This window comes from Maniola jurtina, chromosome 4 (assembly GCF_905333055.1).
Source record: "Maniola jurtina chromosome 4, ilManJurt1.1, whole genome shotgun sequence".
Lineage (NCBI taxonomy): Eukaryota > Metazoa > Arthropoda > Insecta > Lepidoptera > Nymphalidae > Maniola > Maniola jurtina.
In genome coordinates this window covers 12473856-12493592 of record NC_060032.1, presented here as the reverse complement: position 1 = coordinate 12493592, position 19737 = coordinate 12473856, and the positions used below count along the sequence as shown (strand labels likewise).

General features: G+C 35.7%; 2 protein-coding genes, 1 long non-coding RNA gene and 3 other non-coding genes across 6 annotated transcripts; 1 reads left to right on the top strand and 5 right to left on the bottom strand.

Annotated features, from left to right (window-relative positions):
* Positions 1 to 2441: 2441 nt before the first annotated feature.
* On the bottom strand, positions 2442 to 8896 carry LOC123864426 (60S ribosomal protein L7a). Its single transcript, XM_045904841.1, has 7 exons — positions 8738 to 8896; positions 6633 to 6747; positions 5942 to 6091; positions 5295 to 5383; positions 4683 to 4814; positions 3556 to 3678; positions 2442 to 2651 (listed from the first exon to the last, which is right to left on the bottom strand). Exons 1-7 carry the CDS (start codon positions 8750 to 8752, stop codon positions 2469 to 2471), a joined length of 807 nt encoding a protein of 268 aa, XP_045760797.1. The 5' UTR covers positions 8753 to 8896; the 3' UTR covers positions 2442 to 2468.
* On the bottom strand, positions 3872 to 3944 carry LOC123864992. The gene has a single exon (XR_006795878.1). It is a non-coding gene; the product is annotated as a small nucleolar RNA SNORD36 (small nucleolar RNA).
* On the bottom strand, positions 5453 to 5534 carry LOC123864986. Its single transcript, XR_006795872.1, has one exon. It is a non-coding gene; the product is annotated as a small nucleolar RNA SNORD36 (small nucleolar RNA).
* On the bottom strand, positions 6490 to 6563 carry LOC123864993. The gene has a single exon (XR_006795879.1). It is a non-coding gene; the product is annotated as a small nucleolar RNA SNORD36 (small nucleolar RNA).
* A 650-nt stretch (positions 8897 to 9546) lies between the features above and the next one.
* Positions 9547 to 11021, top strand: LOC123864424. The gene is made up of 2 exons (XM_045904839.1): positions 9547 to 9769; positions 9879 to 11021. Exons 1-2 carry the CDS (start codon positions 9736 to 9738, stop codon positions 11009 to 11011), a joined length of 1167 nt encoding a protein of 388 aa, XP_045760795.1. The 5' UTR covers positions 9547 to 9735; the 3' UTR covers positions 11012 to 11021.
* A 7556-nt stretch (positions 11022 to 18577) lies between these two features.
* LOC123864428 lies at positions 18578 to 19737 on the bottom strand. Its single transcript, XR_006795774.1, has 2 exons — positions 19453 to 19737; positions 18578 to 18950 (listed from the first exon to the last, which is right to left on the bottom strand). It is a non-coding gene; the product is annotated as an uncharacterized LOC123864428 (long non-coding RNA).

Genomic DNA, 19737 nt, shown 5'->3' with positions numbered 1-19737 from the left:
TGTCTTCGAAAATAGAGAACGGAACTAACTCAAGGGATAAGAGTAGGTAAATCGCTCGCGATCAGTTAATTAAAAGTTTCAAAGTTTTTATCTTAATAATTCTTTTCTATTAATAAATAGGTCACTTTTTATTTTTATACCTAATTATTATGTTGGTACCTACACTCCTAGGACAAAGCGGGAATCATTAAATGAATTAAATAAAAAGGAAATCGTCATCAAATAATAACCTCCCTCGTCCAACACATTCATCGCAATAGTAAGTCTAAGTACGTAACTACATAGGAATTACAAAAACTCGTAATTAGTAGAACATGCCATTAACACTCATGCAATTTTCTCGCTGGCACGACATTATTTTCCCTAGGGTTACAATTCCTACAAACCCCCGAGTTAATTGTATGCCATCCGGTAGTATAAAACCCCTTGATGCTATCATGCTGTAAAATGGTTGTTATAATAATTATTGCTTTATGTCAATTGAATTATTATTGTAAGTAGGGATACAGTCCAGTGCATGACAGGCGGTTAAAAGTTGCGTTGCAGTTACGGTTACAAAATTTTGAGCAAAGTGTTACCTACCTATTGTTATGTCCCGGCCACATTAACGGTCAACAACGCGATGCCCAACGGCGTTTCACGTTAAACGTAGATTTAGCCACGATCAACGTACAACGCCATTCACGATCTCTTTTGGCGTTAGACGATTTTAACCCCAATTCAATCGGCATAAGACGTTAACCCTTCAAGTGTGGCCACAAGTCAGTTAGACCGCCCAGGTTGTCGAGGGCTTCCCAGAGCGAGGCTGGGGTCCACGCAGTCTTGTCTGTAGTGCCGTGGTTGTACCTATCCGTGTTTTAGAAATGCAAATCGAACCCTGCATAACCCCTGAGTAAGTAGTAGGATAATTATTTAAAAAACCGGTCAAGTGCTAGTCGAACTCGGGCACGAAGGGTTTGTACATGAAATAACACTTTTTTAGGGTTCCGTACCTACCTCAAAAGGAAAAATGGAACCCTTATAGTATCACTTTGTTGTCTGTCCGTATGTCCATCTCTCGTGTCTGTCAAGAAAAGCTCTTCCCGTAACCCATTGGCCTAGAATTTTGAAAAATTACAAGGATGTCTTGGTATAGCGCCATCTAGTTCACACGGTAAACATCACAGAAACGAATTACGAACCATTACAATGTCTTAATGGTTCGTATCTGTGATGTGACGTTTACTAATATATGAACTAGGTGGCGCTTCCCCAGAAGACTCGAATTTGGAAATTCATAATGGTGCCGCTTCATGCTTGTGGCAAACAACAAACACTGGCAAGCGTATGGACGGGTACTGCGTATGCTTGCCAAAGCTTGTCGTTCAATTCGATAGGCTGCAAGCCAAATCATAGCCAAGACACTTCGTATAAAAAGGCGGTGTAAGCTCTATGGTGTTTGCCGATGCTTGCAGTGTATCGTTTGGCACAAGCATGAAGCGGCACCATAAGGATTTTAAAAGGTGTTCGTAAATCTTCGCATCCTTCGAGGATTGTAATTTCTATTCATACATCTAATAATAATATGTGAACTAGGTGGCGCTTTTCTATAGGTTCTTACCATCTTACCTTTCAAGTTTCCTAGAACAGGTTACCGAATTAAGGTGAACGCACACTTATCCGAATTCCGAACCGGAATTCTCGTGAAACCTCGCACATTTCTGCGCGTCGAAGATTCGGACGATTCGACGCGGAGAAGTCTAAGGTTTTTTCATATACAGAATTTTAAAATTAGATTGGTTCCACTCTGATAAGTGCGCGTTCATTTTTAACCCCCGACCCAAAAAGAGGGGTGTTATAAGTTTGACGTGTGTATCTGTGTCTGTGTATCTGTCTGTGGCATCGTAGCGCCTAAACGAATGAACCGATTTTAATTTAGTTTTTTTTGTTTGAATGAATTTGAATTGGTGCAGCCGTTTAAGAGTTATCAGCTCTTCTAGTTTTCTTGTAGAAAAGAAGGTTAGATAACCGTTAGGTTCATAATATTGTCAATTGACAATGTCAAGCTGTCAAGATGGACGTTGCCTAAATACATAATTATTTATTTGAAAATGATGTTTTGGAAAACTCTGATACTTTGGATCGTCGGGGGTGTTATAAATTTTTAATTTACACTTGTTATTCGGTATAGATTAGTAATACCTACTTCGTTCATTTGTTCGCATTCTAAGCTTCCATTTGATCGATTTCGATCCAGTTTTCAGCATTCAGTAAAATCAAGATTATTTCCCAAAGGTTTAAGGTATCAACGCACTTGAGCTGCCCTGCGCGACAAATAGTTTGTTTGCATGGAGCAAGGCGCTGCAGCATCGCGTCGCGTCGCGCAGCGCAAATGCGTTTAGACTAAAGATTTCAAAGTCTACAGGGTATCGAGTACTAGGTACATAATAAAACAACTGCAATTAGTTTAAAAGTTAGGTTTTATTGGGCTAGCCCTGTTTCTGCGCCAGCTCGCGCGCCTTGGCCTTCTCGAGCTTAGCGATGCGCGCGTTGGACTTGTTGCCGAGCACGCCGCCGCCCCAGTGTCTGCGGAGCTCCTCGTAGCGCTCGTTGAAGTTCGTCCTGATGGCTTCCACCACCTTCGAGAAGGAAGCTCTGTCACCAGACTCCACCTGCGAGTAATGTGTAAGGTAAGGTTTAAGAAGAGAAACCTCATTATCGCAATTTTTTTTTTAAATGAATAAAAAAAGCAAATAGAGAATTTAAAGATTTTAGTTTTTTTTTTGTAGATCAGTAATGCTGCTTTTCCCAGCAGACGTGCTATGCTAGTTCCCGACAGGTCGACATGGCAATCGGGGTATGAGGTTCGTCGTGGAGGCGGAGACGTTCCGCACACCCGCGTCAATTTCTCAAACAGACATGCCGAAGGATGAGAAATATGTAGCATTGCCACAATGTCAGGCAGTTTTAGTTGCAATCAAAGGAGACATACTAATATCTATTCCATAATACTCTATAGATGGCATATTCAGATTATTCTTTATTGGTGGTAGAATGGGTTTTCCTCATGGCATTTGGATAGCAAATAAATCATCACCATATGACCATCTTTAAGCCTCATCATCTGACGTCTAAATTACCTTAGTAAGGCTGACCGTCCACTAAAATGGGCCTAAATCCAGCTACCATCATTTATGACATGATTATTTTATGCCCCATGGAGTGGATAATTGTTAGTGAACGACAAAGCATAGAAATATTCCGTATGCTCCATAATTCATCATAGCTTGACAAAATCTCTACCGTGGCGATCAGTGCAAATACTCTACCGCTCGCGTCTTCAATTCAATTGTAGCTCTGTAACTATCACTTTGAGCTGCAAAACAACGGCCAATAACACAATAAACCAGTTAGGAATCTGTTGCGATAAATCGCCGCCACACACACACACACAAACGTAAGTTTTTCTGTCCCTATTTTCGAATGACAATTGCTAGAAACGCGACATCTATGCATTGTCGTTCACTGATAATAAATAAAATTAATTATTGAATAGTTAAAACTAAGTATACTAACATGTGTGAGCGCTAAGCACGTGCAAGTCTTCCTGTGGACCAGCGCTCCGAGGCGAGACTTTCCTTTCACGATACAATACGGGACGCCCATCTTACGGCATAGGGCGGGCAGGAACAGTACTAACTGAAAGCAAAGTTTTAAACTAAATAAATCGTTCTAATTGACCAACAAAATTTTCTAACAAGAATAGGTATAATTTATTTAAATAGGTATAAAAAATTTGTAACTATAAAAACTAGACATTGCACATGACAAAAATTGTACTAATTGTATTGAGTGAATGTTATTGTTGTCACTTTTGATTATAAAATAATTTGCCAATCAGTGTTAAAAAGCTCGATATTTTCACCCACATGGTGTTTCAGGAAAAGTTGTTAACATCATTTTGGCAATAAACATTAATATAAGAATATCAATAGTTTGTACAGACCAACAGCTTAACTAGGAAGTTACTCTATATAATATGTAGTTATTTTATATAACAACAGATCACCAGCATTGTGCAATGCAGCATACATCTAATTCTAAACCACAGTAAGGAAACTTGAAACTAAATGTTGAGGCTTCAACGTCACTGGCAGGTGTCAGTGTTTTTTTTTTTTTTTTAAATATAACCATGTTAACCTAATACTCCCCTTCCGCCAATTAAGCGTAAAGCTTGTGCTAGTAGGTACAACAATAGTGCAACGAGTGGGCTCTGAATCACCTTTCGGAATTCTATTTCTGTATTAGAGCTATTGAGGCTCTAAAACTGTTACCAACAACTCTACGGCTGTTACCTATATTCAAGGCTAGGTAGACTATGAAACGACTATTTTTCTTTGATTTCACGTCACCCATAAATATTTGACAGATCGTCGATCAAGGATTTTTTGTTTTTTAAAAAAGAACATTAGTCATTTTAATCATGACTAACATTCCCCTTTCCCCTCCAACTAAACGTTAAGCTTTTGCTAGGAGTGGGTACAACAATAGTGCAACGGGTGGGGTTTGAACTTCTGACCTTTCGGTTTTCAGTCTGCTCCTATAATTGTTGAGCTATTGAGGCTTAAGCCAAGAGTTCCTTCACTCTAATTCTAAACTCAGTGTAAGCCTAAATACTTGGAATTAACAAAAACTGTACATACCTCAATAGGATCAACATCATGAGCGATGACAACTAGCTGAGCCTTCTTTTTCTCAACCAGTTTGGTTACTGTGTTGGTTCCCGAGCGGACTGTGTTGGGCCTCTTCGCTGGGGGCTCATCTTTCTTGGCAACCTGTAAAAAAGTGGATGCAATACTGTTAACAGCTGTTCAATGTTGTATGAAGATGTAGGATAAGAGGGTGTTATCAGAGATCTTGGTGGAAAAGGTCTTCATGGCATTCTGAATAGGTTTTATGCATCATGGTAAATGTTTTGTTTTTAGAAAAAAGAAAAACGTTTATTTTATTGACTATGTGATAATTTAGCTAAAAACTTAAGTGACATATATCACTTTGATTCCTAAGCTCAAACAAGTACTTAATAAAACCATCAATTTCATCCAGTAAATTACTAAACTATCATTTTTAATACTTTAGGGCACTTACAAAATATGTTGATCGAAACAAAAGATAAATTATAACCGGTCAAGTGCGAGTCTGACTTCCATAGGCCAATACAAGAAATAATTTGTATCAAAAAGTTGCTAAAATAATATTGATAAATAATACTTTGCTAACACAAATTGATAAGAGAAATTTGTAGTTTTATTTACCTTAGCCTCAGCAGCCTTTCTTAGTCTCTCTTTCCTGACTGCTTCAGTCTCAGGCCTGTACTTCTCCAGGATCTTGAACAGACCCTTAGCTGGAATAGATTTTTTTCCAATTAGTAATAGAACTTTGTCTAGAAAAAAATCTATAAAGTATGGTATGTATTGTTCAGAGTTAAAAAGCTCGTATGATTTTGTGATAATCATAGTGATTCATCGTTGCATTTGGTTGTTCATCATTTACATTAAAAAACCTAAAAAGCTTATATAAAAAATAAATAATAGAACACAATATAACAAATTATTCAGACTGTGTTAGAACAAATGTTTTCTTCCTTTTAACAATTCAAAAAGGGTAGAAATATTACCTAAATTATTATATAATTTAGGTAATGATTGTATAATTTAGGAAATTAGGTATATATTGGGGAAGGGAATATTGGATAAAGTTCAAAGAAAAAGAATACATGACACCATCAAAGATAAAAGAAGTTTTGAAAGTTCAAACCCTAAGGTGATAAAATACAGGTTTGAAATTGGTGTAGTACATATGGACGAAGTTGCAGGCATATGCTAGTGCAAAATAAACAACAGATAGACGAAACCTACTCATATATTATAGAAATTATAGATATTGGACTATAAGTACACACCTGTGGTCTTATCCAGTGTCTGAGTGAACTGGTTGATGGGTGGGGGCACTTTGAGCCGGCGCTGCAGCACCGCCTTCTGGCGCTGGATGCGGATGTACTTGGGCCATCGCACAAATCTTGACAGGTCACGCGTCGGCTGGATGTCTTGGCCTGAAGAGAAAATATTGTATTTACTAGTGATAGGCTAAACTCAGTGCAGAAATCCTTTGTGGGATTAAATAAATGCTTTTAGGTAGGAAAGGCATTCCAAACCAGTGGTAGATTCATTTGACGATGCAAAAGTACTTGTAAAAGTTTAGTTGAAAGTTTTTATTTATTTTTATTTACCTATTTATTGATTTCAAATGAATTCTCAAATTTACCACTATAATATAACTTTTAGATCAAGTATTTAAAAATATTATTACTAAGTTGAAGTCAACACCTCTCATTTAAAACAAAAAAGTTTTTTTACATGTTACTTCATAAGTAAATACTTAATATGAATATACTTAGTTATTAGCTAGCTTTATTACATACAACCCTAGATGTTATGTTTAGTGGTATACACCAATCAGTGTTAAAAAGCTCGAATTTTTTCACCCACATGGTGATTCAGGGAAAAGGTTTAACATCATTTTGGCAGTCAACCACACTAATCTGAATATAATAATAAAAAGTAAAATGCTAAGAGAAATCAATGTTTACTTACCAATCGCAAAGTTCTTGGGCCTCTTCTCAAAGAGTGGGTTTACAACCTTTTTGGGTTCAACTTTCTTCACGACCAGTGGGGCGGCCGCTACTTTCTTGCCTACCTTCTTCTTAGGCTGAAAATAAGATGATAATTTTATTGTCTTAGTTGAAATCTTGGATGAATAAATACTCAGGATGGTATGCTCCGAAAAGTCAAATGAAGCAGGGGAACTGTCAGTTTATGAGTATGTGTGCGTTATGGAATGATACCATTCACATATGAAAATTTGCCTATTTTCCTATTTTTCCCTATTTTTCCCTTTCTCGATGATTATTAAAAAATGAGATCTCATTAGATTAGTCTTTATTATGATAGTTACAAATCGATGGATGTTCGATGCTAGAAAATAATAATTTATCGATTGCAACGTATTAAAATTTACCTACTCTGTTTTTACATAATTTTGATTAATTACAGTATAGGGCCTCTGGCCTTATTGAAAATCTCTGCTTAACAGGGTGCCCATCACCATGTTTACAATATAATCGTATCCTGACAGTTAAAAATAAAAAAGTTAAAAAGTCAAATATAAAAACGCAATATATTCACTAAAAATATTTAATAATAATCCAAGTATGTACCAGTTAGCGATTTTATTTAGCGTATCTCGCAGGGTTAGTAGACTATTCACTACTTTTGGTGTTATACACCGGGCAAGTTTACATCCCTATATCGTTGATCTCTTACCAAATTACACAAAGCGGCTCTTGGGTAGCGGTTTTTTTTTTTTCTCTAAGCCAAATTCAAAGTTATTTATTCAAAATGGGTTCATATTTTATTTGTCTTGTGTTTTCTGACATTTATGACCTTAAAAAATACCTAAATAAAGATAAATATTCTAGCTATCCGTATAGCGTCCCATCTTTGACCACATCACGCGTGACGAGTCCTCCGTTCGTCGCTAAGGTTGTTTTGGTGGGTGCCTACCAAAACAACCTATCATGGACTAACTATAACTAAATAATATTATTAATGTAGTAAGATTTTGATTACCTATTTATTTATTTCTTTATTGCACACACAAACATATACATTTACAAAAAACATAGAAGACAACATGGTAAGTACGTTGGACAGATAAAAACGTATGTTTTTATCTGTCCAACGTACGTACACCAATTACGTAGGTACCTAGGTACTTCATGATAAATTTGGCATGCAGCTATTATGACGGAGACTGGTATATTAAATGTACTACAATTTAGTAATAAGTTTTGTTTTAGTTAAATTTCAATATCAATTTAAAATCTTTTAATTAACAAAACAGCCTTTTTCGCTTAGTTATATTATGATTGTCATCAAAAATAAAATATAAAATTTGTCTAAATATAATGAAAAAAAAATTGCTCATTTTTAGGCAAAATTACCCCATTTATTTTCTGACAACCCTAGACTTCAATTTGAAGTTGTGTAATTTGCACAGCACGATTACGATACGATTTAAAATTAAATTATTTCATTGAAGTGTCAAACAAAAATATATAATCACTACGTTGTGTCAAATGCGTATCGGAAGGTGTTAAGTGACCAGTTTCGTAGAATTTATGTTGAGTTTGTGTGCGTGACGTGTAATTACACAGATTTGGTCGATAGTGGGTCGATAGTTGTGCTTCCTTCGTTTGTACGGCGGGGTCACCGGTTGGTTGAAATAGGTAAGTACGTACCTACATGCATACTTTTAAGAAGTCAATGTTTTTGGAAATTTAAACATATTCTGAAGCATCAATAAATAAAAATAGATTTAAGTAATCATATGAGTGCCCATGATTTAAGAAAGATTTTTGATTTTATTTTATAATCACGTTACCTTAATTTAAGGTTATGTGTACCTTACCTCACTTATTATTTATTTACACTTTTACACAGTTAAACAATAATTAATTAACAAGAAATAACACTTATAAAATGAAATTACGTTGAACTATTGCCTAAAAACTGTTGTTTTTATGTCTGTTTGACGAAAACAACACCTAATGGTCGCGCACTTAAAAATTCAGCATCCACAGTTTTTAAACTTTCCTGAACAAAAATAGAATAATACAAATAACGCACATGGTTTTTACCTTCTTCTGCACCATCTTGATAGAACTTTATTACAGTGATCTCACGGCCACGAAAGGATACGTGACCGAAAAAGAACACAAACCTTTCGGCGAAAATGGCCGAAACAAAAAGGTTGAAGCGGGGAGGGGAACAAACGTCACTCGCGTCACTGTCAAACAACTGTCAAATGTCGATGTCATTAAAAAGTCATAGACAATATGTTCACAGATAATATTAATTAGGGCCTAAGCACATTAAAGAACGCACTATTGCTGTTAAACAATATCGTTACGGTAACGTTATTTTTCTCTATTAAATACCGGTAAAATGATAGGTAGCTGGGAAACCTGTGACTGGTAAAGTCTCCACTTGTTTAGATGATGAACACTATGATCGAACGTTTACCTGATTCCCATAAAAATAATGTAAAATAATGTTTCGGTGCGACTTTTAATACTAATTATTTAACTTTACTGTTAGTATTTTCAAATGTAAAAGCTATTAATTTAATTAATTATAATTGATATTAATAAATAGATTGAACATCAGTGTCAATATTTAAAAGTTATTAAGTACCCACCAAGTCAGGGCACATGATAAGAGACGGTTGGAAAATGGATCAAAAAAGTCTGGGAATGGTACCTCAGAAGCAAAAAACGATTTTTTTAAATTTTTTTAATTGTAAATAATTTTAAGTATCTATATCTAATTAATTAATTAAGAAAAACCTGTACAGTTTTAACCCTGCAATAAAGGCTCTTTTTATTTATTTATTTATTTTAAGTACCTACTATAATTATAATTATTGAACTACTAATAAATAGATTGAACACACCTAATACTTTTTGCAGAAATATTTTACTACCTAGGGTTCTTTTTTTACTATTTCCTATACCAAGAACATATTATTTTGATTTATGGCTACCTTTAGCACACTGGAGCAATAAAAGAAAATAGGCAGAACGTAATTCAAGTATAAATAAAGAATCGATTTTATTATTTCAATAAACTTTCTATAATGCGAACTCTATGCTGCTCTCTTGTTATTTTAGGTAAGGAAATATTTCTGTTAATACTTAGTCACCTACTTAGATAACACAAGTAGGTATGATTCTAAAAAAATACTTTTCAATTTCAAATTAACTTAACGTTTTGTTACAGTAATTATAAATAACGCCAACAGCGTAAAAGTTAACATCGAAGGCACAGTCAGCTTAGGCAAAGATGTGATGGATATTTTAACTCAGTTCTTAAGTAGCTCTTATTTAAGTGGTCGTCGATCCCTAGTGCCAGTACCTGAAGATCCTATCGTAGTTATTGTTAGAACAGCAGTTCTTTGTCGTAATCTGGCCTTTTGTCAACATCTAAGAAATTTTGTCGAAGAATATTTGGCTGTTCTCGCAATGTCTTTAAAAACAGTCCTGAATCAAATGCTTAGTGAAAATGTTAATGATATAACTTTCGAACAACAATTGAAACACTATTTAGAAATCACAAGCAATATACTTGAACACGCTAACACTAAAGTAACAGAGGATAACAAAGTTTACTATTGGATAGATACAATAAAAAAAATATGTGCGAGATTCCAAGAAATGGCTTCTATATTTGTAATGGAAAAACTGCAAGCGAATCCCAAACAAGTGAACAAAATTAAAGATGAATTAAATCGGAAGCTTATCATAGCTACAGTGTTAGTTGAAATGAAATATCAAACTAAACTCTGCAAAGAATATTCAATTTGCATCAAATCGTATGAAGTTACGAAATCGTTGAATACGCTACTAGAAATATTCAAAACAACGCAAGACGATAAAGTAAGATTGTTTATAAAATATTTTTATGAAACACTATTTGATACTGCATTTTATACGCATTTGAACGAAAACACAGCACATGAACTTCAAATCATTCTAAACGATATGGCATATTCTAGTGAAGTACCTACAAAAGAGCTGCTGTTAACTGTACAAAAAATTGTCGAAGCCAGACTCAAAGCTATTGAAACTAATAATGATCTGAAAATGACACATGATGCACTGCTGGTTCATGTCATTCTATCCGATATGGATCATATTTACAGTGTGCACAAATCCGATCAATTCAAACAATTCTTTCAACATTTCTACAATTGGTTAGTAAGTGATGTTACAATGGGTAAGGTAATACGGCAGGTTGTGAAGGACGTTAGTGCTGAATTAAAAACTGCTCCAGATGATATATTAGTCAAAATAATTAATGAAGTTAAAGCATTTTTAGAAATCACAGTTGAGGCAGAAAATAGAAGTCTTTAGGAGACATGTAGAGACACTATTAAAATATAAAATACCCCTTACGATAAATGCTTCTTGTAAATGTAAAGGAACTAAGAGATTTAAGAATCAATATAAATCAGAACCCAGGTGTTTAGTATCTATAATAATTGAAATGTAAGATACCAAGAGGTTAAAAAAATGGTAGCAGGGCAGTTAAAATTTAATAAGCTGTAATACTTAAATTGTAGTTTATGTGAGTTTAAGGCGACGATACCCAGATTGCGAGAGAGTAGGTGTGGTGTCAAATCTGGCTATAAAATATAAATACCTGACTGACCCAGGCCTGGTATTCGTAAATACCCGACGTGTCAGTACGAAACGTTTGGTATTTACGAAGTTACTTAGGGCGGATAGCACGTCCGGTATTTATTAATATGCGGCTCGCATAATAGCATTAGTTACACATCATCTAGTTTTTCACCCCCGAGCCAAAAAGAGGTATGTTATAAGTTTGACGTGTTTATCTGTGTATCTGTCTGTGGCACCGTAGCTCCCAAACTAATAAACCGATTTTAATTTAGTTTTTTTTTTTGTTTGAAAGGTGGCTTGATCGAGAGTGTTCTTAGCTATAATCCAAGAAAATCAGCTCAGCCGTTTGAAAGTTATCAGCTCTTTTCTAGTTATTGTAACCTTCACTTGTCAGGGGTGTTATTTTTTAATTTACACTTTTTTAATAAAAAATAATTCCAGGTACTCAAAATTGCGATATTTAGTTTAGTCAACCATTAGTCGATGAAAAGTAATTCGCGAATATTGAATGCAAGCATCCTAAGCGGTTTTTAATGGCGCTTTAATTTTAGCCAGTCATTCGCTCGCTTCATTCAACCCCCGTTTCATTATTGGTTATGATTTATGTATATTATATTTTCAGGGATTTTGTCATTGGTGTACCTAGGCTCTGTGTTTAAGTAGGTAGATTATTTATTCCACTAGCGACGCACTCCGGCGGGTGAAATTTACTGGATTTTCCATACAAACTTTGCAATTTACTGGGTAAACCATACAAAATTTCATACAAACCTTGTCTTGAAAAACTCGCCTGATGGTTAGTGATAATGCAGTTTAAGATGGAAGCGGGCTAACTTGGAAGAGGTATGGCAGTAGGTATATAGAATAAAAAAACCTACACTACCTACTCGTTAGTCTAGTACCTACTTCCTAGAATATTGGACTGCGGATCATGCGGTCCCAGGTTCAGGCCCTGGGCTGGGCCGAACGTTAAAAAAGCTCTCGTGCGAATGAGGCCTTAGTGTGTCGCTTATAATATATTATATGCGTTTCTGCGACAGCCAACTTGTTACATACCTATATAATAGTATGTCAAATTAAGGACAAATAGACACCTAGGTACTTAAGTAGTTTGTGTTGATTCGTCGGTTCAACGTTAATCTTGAAAGCGTAGCAAGTAAATAATAAAATTTACGAGTAAGTATTTTCTAAAGAATTTTCTATCCAATTCCGAAATAACGTCCGAAATAACACGGAGGCAAAGCCGTGGGCAAACGTTACCTACGCCTAAATAAACTCGAGTGAAAATCTCATGAAATAACGTTTGTAGAGTGAATTTGTTGGGCGAATCAAAAATAGAGTCAATTAACATGCTGAAAGTGCCTTTGATGGCGGCACGTAGGTATATTGAAAAGGCTTTGTTGACAACATAGAGTAACGTTGATGAGATGTAGATGTGCCGGGTGCATTTTGAGGCAATACTGCTTTACGCTTATTTATTTGCTGTGGTCTTATTATTGGGAGGTGCAGGGTTCGATTCTCGGCAGGGGCAATTTGGAATTTTATAATTTCTTCTCTGGTCTGGGTCTGGTGGGAGGCTTCGGCCGTGGCTAGTTACCACACTAACGGCAAAGCCGTGCCGCCAAGTGATTTAGTGTTCTGCTACGATGCCGTGTAGGGACCAAAGGAATACCTACCTATAGATTTAATAAAAAATTCCACACCTCTTCCAGGTTAGCCCGCTTCCATCTTAGACTGCATCATCACTTACCACCAAGTGAGATTGCAGTCAAGGGCTAACTTGTATCTGAATTTAAAAAAAAAGTTTGGAATGGAGACCTAACTGAGAAAAGTGAATCGTCACCGTTGGCTGGGCAGCTGGTGTGAGTGAGACAAAGTACAAAAGGTAAACCTAATGTCGATTAAAATAGTCGTTGGTTGAGCAATGCGTATAATTAATTGATCATATTAATAAGAGTTCGTTTCCGTTGGGTTTCCCAACTTCACGGTGTTTTAAGCGATAGTTAAGTAGGTCGATATTAGAAGAACAAGACTGATAATATAATTTGCCTTTACCATAGAATGACTCTATGGCCTTTACAATCTAACTTGGCTCATGCTAGCAGAGGCAACCTATACCTGCGACAAATTTCATACAGGTGGTAGGTAGGTACCTATTCTGAACCATGGTTATAAGCTGTCTGATCCCTAAACCAAAACATTCCAAAATAAAGTTATTTTTAATGTCCATGATTTTGTCCGCGTGGTTACAGGGTTTCAAGTGGTAAATTCTACTTCTTGGTAATTCGGTCTTCTTCTTTAGGGAAAGGTCTTTCTTCTTCTCGTGGAAATATTGATTTTTGATCTTGGGCCCGAATTCATCTTAGGCTCCCCGATTAATCATTAACCCCCGACCCAAAAAGAGGGGTGTTATAAGTTTGACGTGTGTATCTGTGTAGGTATCTGTCTGTGGCATCGTAGCTCCTAGACTATTGAACCGATTTTAATTTAGTTTTTTTTTTTTTGTTTGAAAGGTGGCTTGATCGAGAGTGTTCTTAGCTATAATCCAAGAAAATCGGTTCAGCCGTTTAAAAGTTATCAGCTCTTTTCTAGTTACTGTAACCTTCATTTGTCGGGGGTGTTATAAATTTTTAATTTACACTTGTTTTAAATAAGTACTTAAATATACCCTTTGAGGGTTTACAGTCTGTCATTCTTCGCATATTCATTTAATCTTTGCCCCTTTAGCTGAACGGCTGATATTAATTAATAAATTACTCGATGGACATCAAGTATATTGGAAATTTTCAATATTAAAACCCCTGAACATATTCTGCATACTTATCAGCTTTATTGGGTTCACAGATTGCGATGCAATCAAAACAATTCCATTAAAAAATTAATAGCGATAGATACGAAAATATCCAACCTATCGATCCAGCGCTCGCTGTTTTGAAACGGACTAGTCGATGCGCCCCGGCTTTGCTCTAGTGTCTCTGAAAATTCTGTAGGCACTTGAAAATTTTCAAGTTTCTAGACCCAGTGGTGTGTGTCATGTCAGTCAGTCTGTTTGTCTAGCTGCCTCGCCCCGGCGTCGAGTGGATTTTTTGTGAATCGTCGAGGGAATACAATTTCCAAAAATCCTGAAACATTACTCATTCATCCTTGACCAAAATATCCAAATACCAAATTTCATGAATATAACTTGAAAAATCATGGATTTTCATATAAATTTTCATCCCCAATCTCCAAAAATCCTTTCTTAGTGAGTGTTTGCGTTAGAAAAAGAACCTACTGTCGAAATTTCAAGATCCAATAGTTTATTCTATGCGTTGATAAATCAGTCAGTCTGTCAGTCAGTCAGTCATGAGTCAGGACAAGTCTTTTTATACTCGTAGATAGATAGTTAACAAGGGTTGGCTTACGCTCAATAGGATTTATTAAAAACTAGCGGTGCCCGCGACTCCGTTCGCGTGGAATAGTGACTTTTCGGGCAGCATGTACGTTAAAAATGTTCGCCGTAATTCTTTAAATTGACATAACTTTTTTATTTATGAACCGATTGACATGAAATAAACACTAAATGTTAAGTGAAGCTTACTACAATATATTAGTGAAAACCGTATCTAAATCGAATAAGCCGTTTCTGATATTAGCGTGCACAAACACACAGACAAACAGACAAAAAAAAATTAATTACAATTCGGGTTCGGCATCGATATAATAACAACCCCTGCTACTTTTTTTTTATATATTTCCATTGTACAGACACCACTTTTCTACAATTTTATTATATGTATAGATCAGATTTCGAAGCCTACCAGGTATTACTAAAATTGTTTCACTAACTATTTTATACCACGTACCTACTGGGAGTTCTATTTCAGAACATTTCCAGAGTGGAGTGAAAGGCTTTCACGGAATACTCATTGCACCATACGTGACATACATCAGGGTATCACAGTGTAATAAATAAAGTAAGTGCAATCTGAAATCCAACATAGCCTCGAGAACAATGGTCACTGCAATTCATTAGCCAACTAGTCTACAACTTTATGTCCAGTCCCGTAACAAGCAGTTTCTCTAGGCTGTTATCCCCACGCCCGAAATAAGAGAGCAGACGTTGGTGAAAAAAGAATTATGCTACGAGTAAGTTGCGACAGAAGGACATTTTGGGCGTTTGGTCGTACTTACACGGTACCGATAAAAGATGGTGACTTCAAAATGTATCAAAACAGCAATTTGGCTTCTGCGCGTTGGATTCCCGCGTAATTCCGCGGTGGTTTGAACTTTCGCGTCCGAAAGACAATCTGAATTACCTAATCCTAATATAGCGTTCCTTTCCAATCTATGCGAAGTCGGGAATATCCACTCGCTGGGCCATAAAAGTCGCCACAAGTTTTTAGACAATTTTTTAAAATTTTACTACTGATTTTTATACACTGTGGCCAAAATCCATCTCGTTCGCAATAAAAGCCGGGAAGTAATATTGCTACCGCACGCTGAAAATGTTGCCGATGTTGTTTATTTAGGTGTTTGATTTTGGATATTCGGTTCATTTGAATGGATGAGGTTTACTAAAACAATATTTAGATTTGCTGAATAGAAATGTTGGTAGTGCAGTGAGTACAGTGTAAAACGGATTACGGTCAAGGGTCATGATAATATTTTTATCACAGAATTCTAAACTAAGTATTAGTACGCAACGCTCTCTCCATCGCCCCTTAAATGATTATGAGATCATGTCTCGGACCTATAATATGTCATCATGTGCAACACGCACTTTTCGAAGACTTTGGTCTGCAAGCAATAAGGAATTTCGGACGAGAGTCTCGAGAAGACATCTCCAAGCTTCTCGAACGCTGCCCAGTCGCGAGGAAGAGAGAGTTATGCTAGGAGTTTCTCTACGTAAACGAATCAGAAATGAGTAGATCTGTAGAAGGACCAGAGTAATCAACATAGCTAAACGGTTTACTGAGCTGAAGTGGCAATGGGCAGAGCATAGTTCGAGAAAACGATAGACGTTGGCGTCCCAAACTGCTAGAATGGCACCAGAAAGCCCAGCGTTTGCTGCCATGTTTAGGTACCTACTTATTTACACGACACAGGTTACCAAAGTAAGGAGACCACAGGCAAACGGCATAGTTATAACTTTTTGAAAATAAAAATAGTTTATTATATTTTTTATTTAATATAACCGTGCATTTACATATTCACCATTGCCTCCACGTCCGGCTTGCCACTCGCCGTATCATCAACTAACAGCATGTTACTTACAGAAAAACTTGCCAACGCGTGGTGACTGCGTTAGATTGCAGGTTAACGTGTTAACTAGGGCTGGCATTGTTTTAAACATATTTAAATAAATAAAAAAACAGTTTTAAACATGTTATTAATCCTGTTTTCAACTCCCGACCCAAAAAGAGGGGTGTTATAAGTTTGACGTGTGTATCTGTCTGTGGCATCGTATCTCCTAAACGAATGACCTGATTAAAATTTAGTTTTTTTTTTGTTTGAAAGGTGGCTTGATCGAGAGTGTTCTTAGCTATAATCGAACAAAATCGGTTCAGCCGTTTGAAAGTTATCAGCTCTTTTCTAGATTTCTTATAGAGGTTTTTGTGTCGGGGGTTTTTTAAATTTTAAGTTATATTAACAAAATGTTTTATTTTTCTAACCCTGGTCTGTACAGACGTTTCGTATTCCGTCTCGCATCTCGAAAAGGATAAAAAAACAACAGCCTTGCTGAATTTTTTACTCTGTAGTCAGAAGCTCATTCCTTACGCATGATTTATTAAACGTAGTCTCTCTGAAATTATTACTCATGCATTGTATATTAATTTATTTTACATTTATTTGGTCGGCTTTTTGTCGAACATAATATTCGAATTTTAGGTTCACTGAGTTTAATTAAAACTCTCTATTGTATGAGTACCTAACAAATGGATAAAATTTTGAATATTTTATTTTAATCCGGATTTCATATTTTAATAATTGGAAATGGCCGTGCGTCGTATTCGTTTATCAAATAACTGATGCCTATATTTTTAATAGTAGGTATTTATTCACCTACTTACCTAGTTGGCTTCGCCACAGCGACCCAAAAAGGATCTTGGCCTCAGTAAACTTAGAAAGTGTCTAAGACCCACCACAAATCCGAAATCGCATTCAATTCTGAAACTAAAATATTGTGTAGTAAGTACTTCGCACTAATGCTTATTTTCAGGTCGATTTGAAAGAAATAAGGATCTGAAATTAAGAACTTTGTATCTAAGGTACCCAAGTAGGTCTAGGTACCAAATATTTTGGATGAGTTTTTATCTTTATTTATGTAGGTATAGCCAATATACGATGAATATGTTCAACGTTAATCATAAATTCCTCATTCATTTAATTTCGAGCGACACATTATATGTACAAACGTTTATTTATGTAGCATTCTCCAAACTTAAGAATGTAGTTTGATCTCATTTCAATATTACCTACCATCAAACGCAATGAAAGTTTTGCTAGAAATCAATATCTGTGTCTGTGGTTTCCTGATTTCTTTAAAAAAGTACAATTTTAAAGTTACATGGTCTCAAAGATACAAACCTTTAAGCCCGTGTAACTTTGAAACTACTCGTGCCTGAAGTTTATACTGCACTGCTGAGGCCAACTTACCTATTAATAAAGTACTTAAGTAATAAGTAGGTAAGTAACTAGATTTTCCATTCCGTTCCTACTCTACTTTATATAATAATTCTAGTACTTAGAGGGGAGAAAATTAATATTCTTAGGGTTGACCGGGGTTAATTTTTAAACGGCGATTAAACACAGGCGTCGGATTCCCTCCGGGTTGAAATAATGGATTATTCAAATAGAGTTTCGGGTCCCGCTTTTTGCATAATTTATGTTTAGCCAAAGATTTGTAGAGGACAGTTACGGCTTGGTTTAGGTTAGCTTACAGACATAAGGCCTACGTACCACAATGACAGCCCTGGCCTGGCCTGCGAAAACGCCAACAACAAATTCAACAAAATGTATGGTAATTTTTTACAAAATATAAAAACCTTGCTTACGGACCAATTTACAGATCGATTGGACCTAAAATGACTATAAATATACTGAACTCATACTAACAGTCATTTATTTCAGGCATTTTTACACCCATTTCAAATAAGTATAAAATAAAATACAAGTGTACCAAATATTTGAAGACAATGGAATAAAATAAAATAAGTAAAAATATTGTAAAAATGACAAAAAATATTGTAGTTCATATATTACTATTGAGTAAACTTCTTTCCCATTTTAAAACACATAAATAAAAAAATCCAATAGGTATTCACATCAATTTATTGAGGCATGTTCCATAAAGCACCGAATCACAATGACGTAATTAATAATAATATGTTCTACTGCATCCATAGGAAGGCATCGGGTATTCGACTTCCGGGAAATTGGTTAAAGCTTTCAGGCATTGACACTCAGGATCCATACATCCACAGTTACATGAAGATTTACATTTACAAGTTTTCGTACAATCAGATCTGCCACAACTGTTACAAGATGTTGAGGAAGATATGCAGTTAGGTGTTGAACAAGGCATGGAGTTAGATGTCGCACAGGCATTGGAACATGCACACGGGGTTGCTACAGGTATGACCACGGCCACTGACTCACATCTGTTGGCACAGCAAGCATCTATGGTCTGAAAATAGGGAAGAAAGTTAAATAGAAACTAGAAAGAAGATAAGTTATATGACAAGAACAAAAGAAACAAGTGTAAATTAAAAAGGTCACAGTAACTAGAAAAGAGCTGATAACTTTCAAACGGCTGAACCGATTTTTTGGATTATAGCTAAGAACACTCTCGATCAAGCCACCTTTCAAACAAAAAACACTAAATTAAAAATCAGTTCATTAGTTTAGGAGCTACGATGCCACAGACAGATACACAGATACACACGTCAAACTTATAACACCCTATACCCTCTTTTTGGGTCGGGGCTTAAGTAAAGGTATAAAATATAGACGAAGAAATGCTGAGGTGAAAAAGAAACGTAGGTATATATAATAATAAATGGGAAACTTAATAGCTAAAACCTATAGATAACTTTTAATTTGTACCGACTTTAGAATAGAATAATCGTCAACATTTCCTGCTAAAATAAAATAATATCTATTATATAGTTTATGTACTATAGGTATACCTTGCACAGACCAACGATCAAAAACAGTAGCACCAGTTTATTCATTTTACTAAATGGTTTCATGAAAATCACGACAATTAACTCAATAACCCAATTACCCGTATTTATATACTCGTAGAACCAAACAATCTATTTTCATTCAAATATTGCGAAATGACGCTATCCATTTTCATTCAATAAATAATAATTATTGTGAAAACCGATATTTCGAAACCAATATTTTTTTAGTTGATAAACCGAACGTGAAATAAAACACGTTTTCTACCTACGATCACATTCGTTTTG

Excerpts from the sequence above, each read along its gene's own strand:
- LOC123864424 (XM_045904839.1), top strand. The coding sequence starts at position 9,736 with ATGCGAACTCTATGCTGCTCTCTTGTTATTTTAG. Across the intron at positions 9,770-9,878 it reads CTGCTCTCTTGTTATTTTAG|TAATTATAAATAACGCCAAC; the intron begins GTAAGGAAATAT and ends GTTTTGTTACAG.
- LOC123864426 (XM_045904841.1), bottom strand. Across the intron at positions 5,384-5,941 it reads GACACTGGATAAGACCACAG|CTAAGGGTCTGTTCAAGATC; the intron begins GTGTGTACTTAT and ends AATCTATTCCAG. Across the intron at positions 4,815-5,294 it reads GAAAGGCTGCTGAGGCTAAG|GTTGCCAAGAAAGATGAGCC; the intron begins GTAAATAAAACT and ends ACTTTTTTACAG.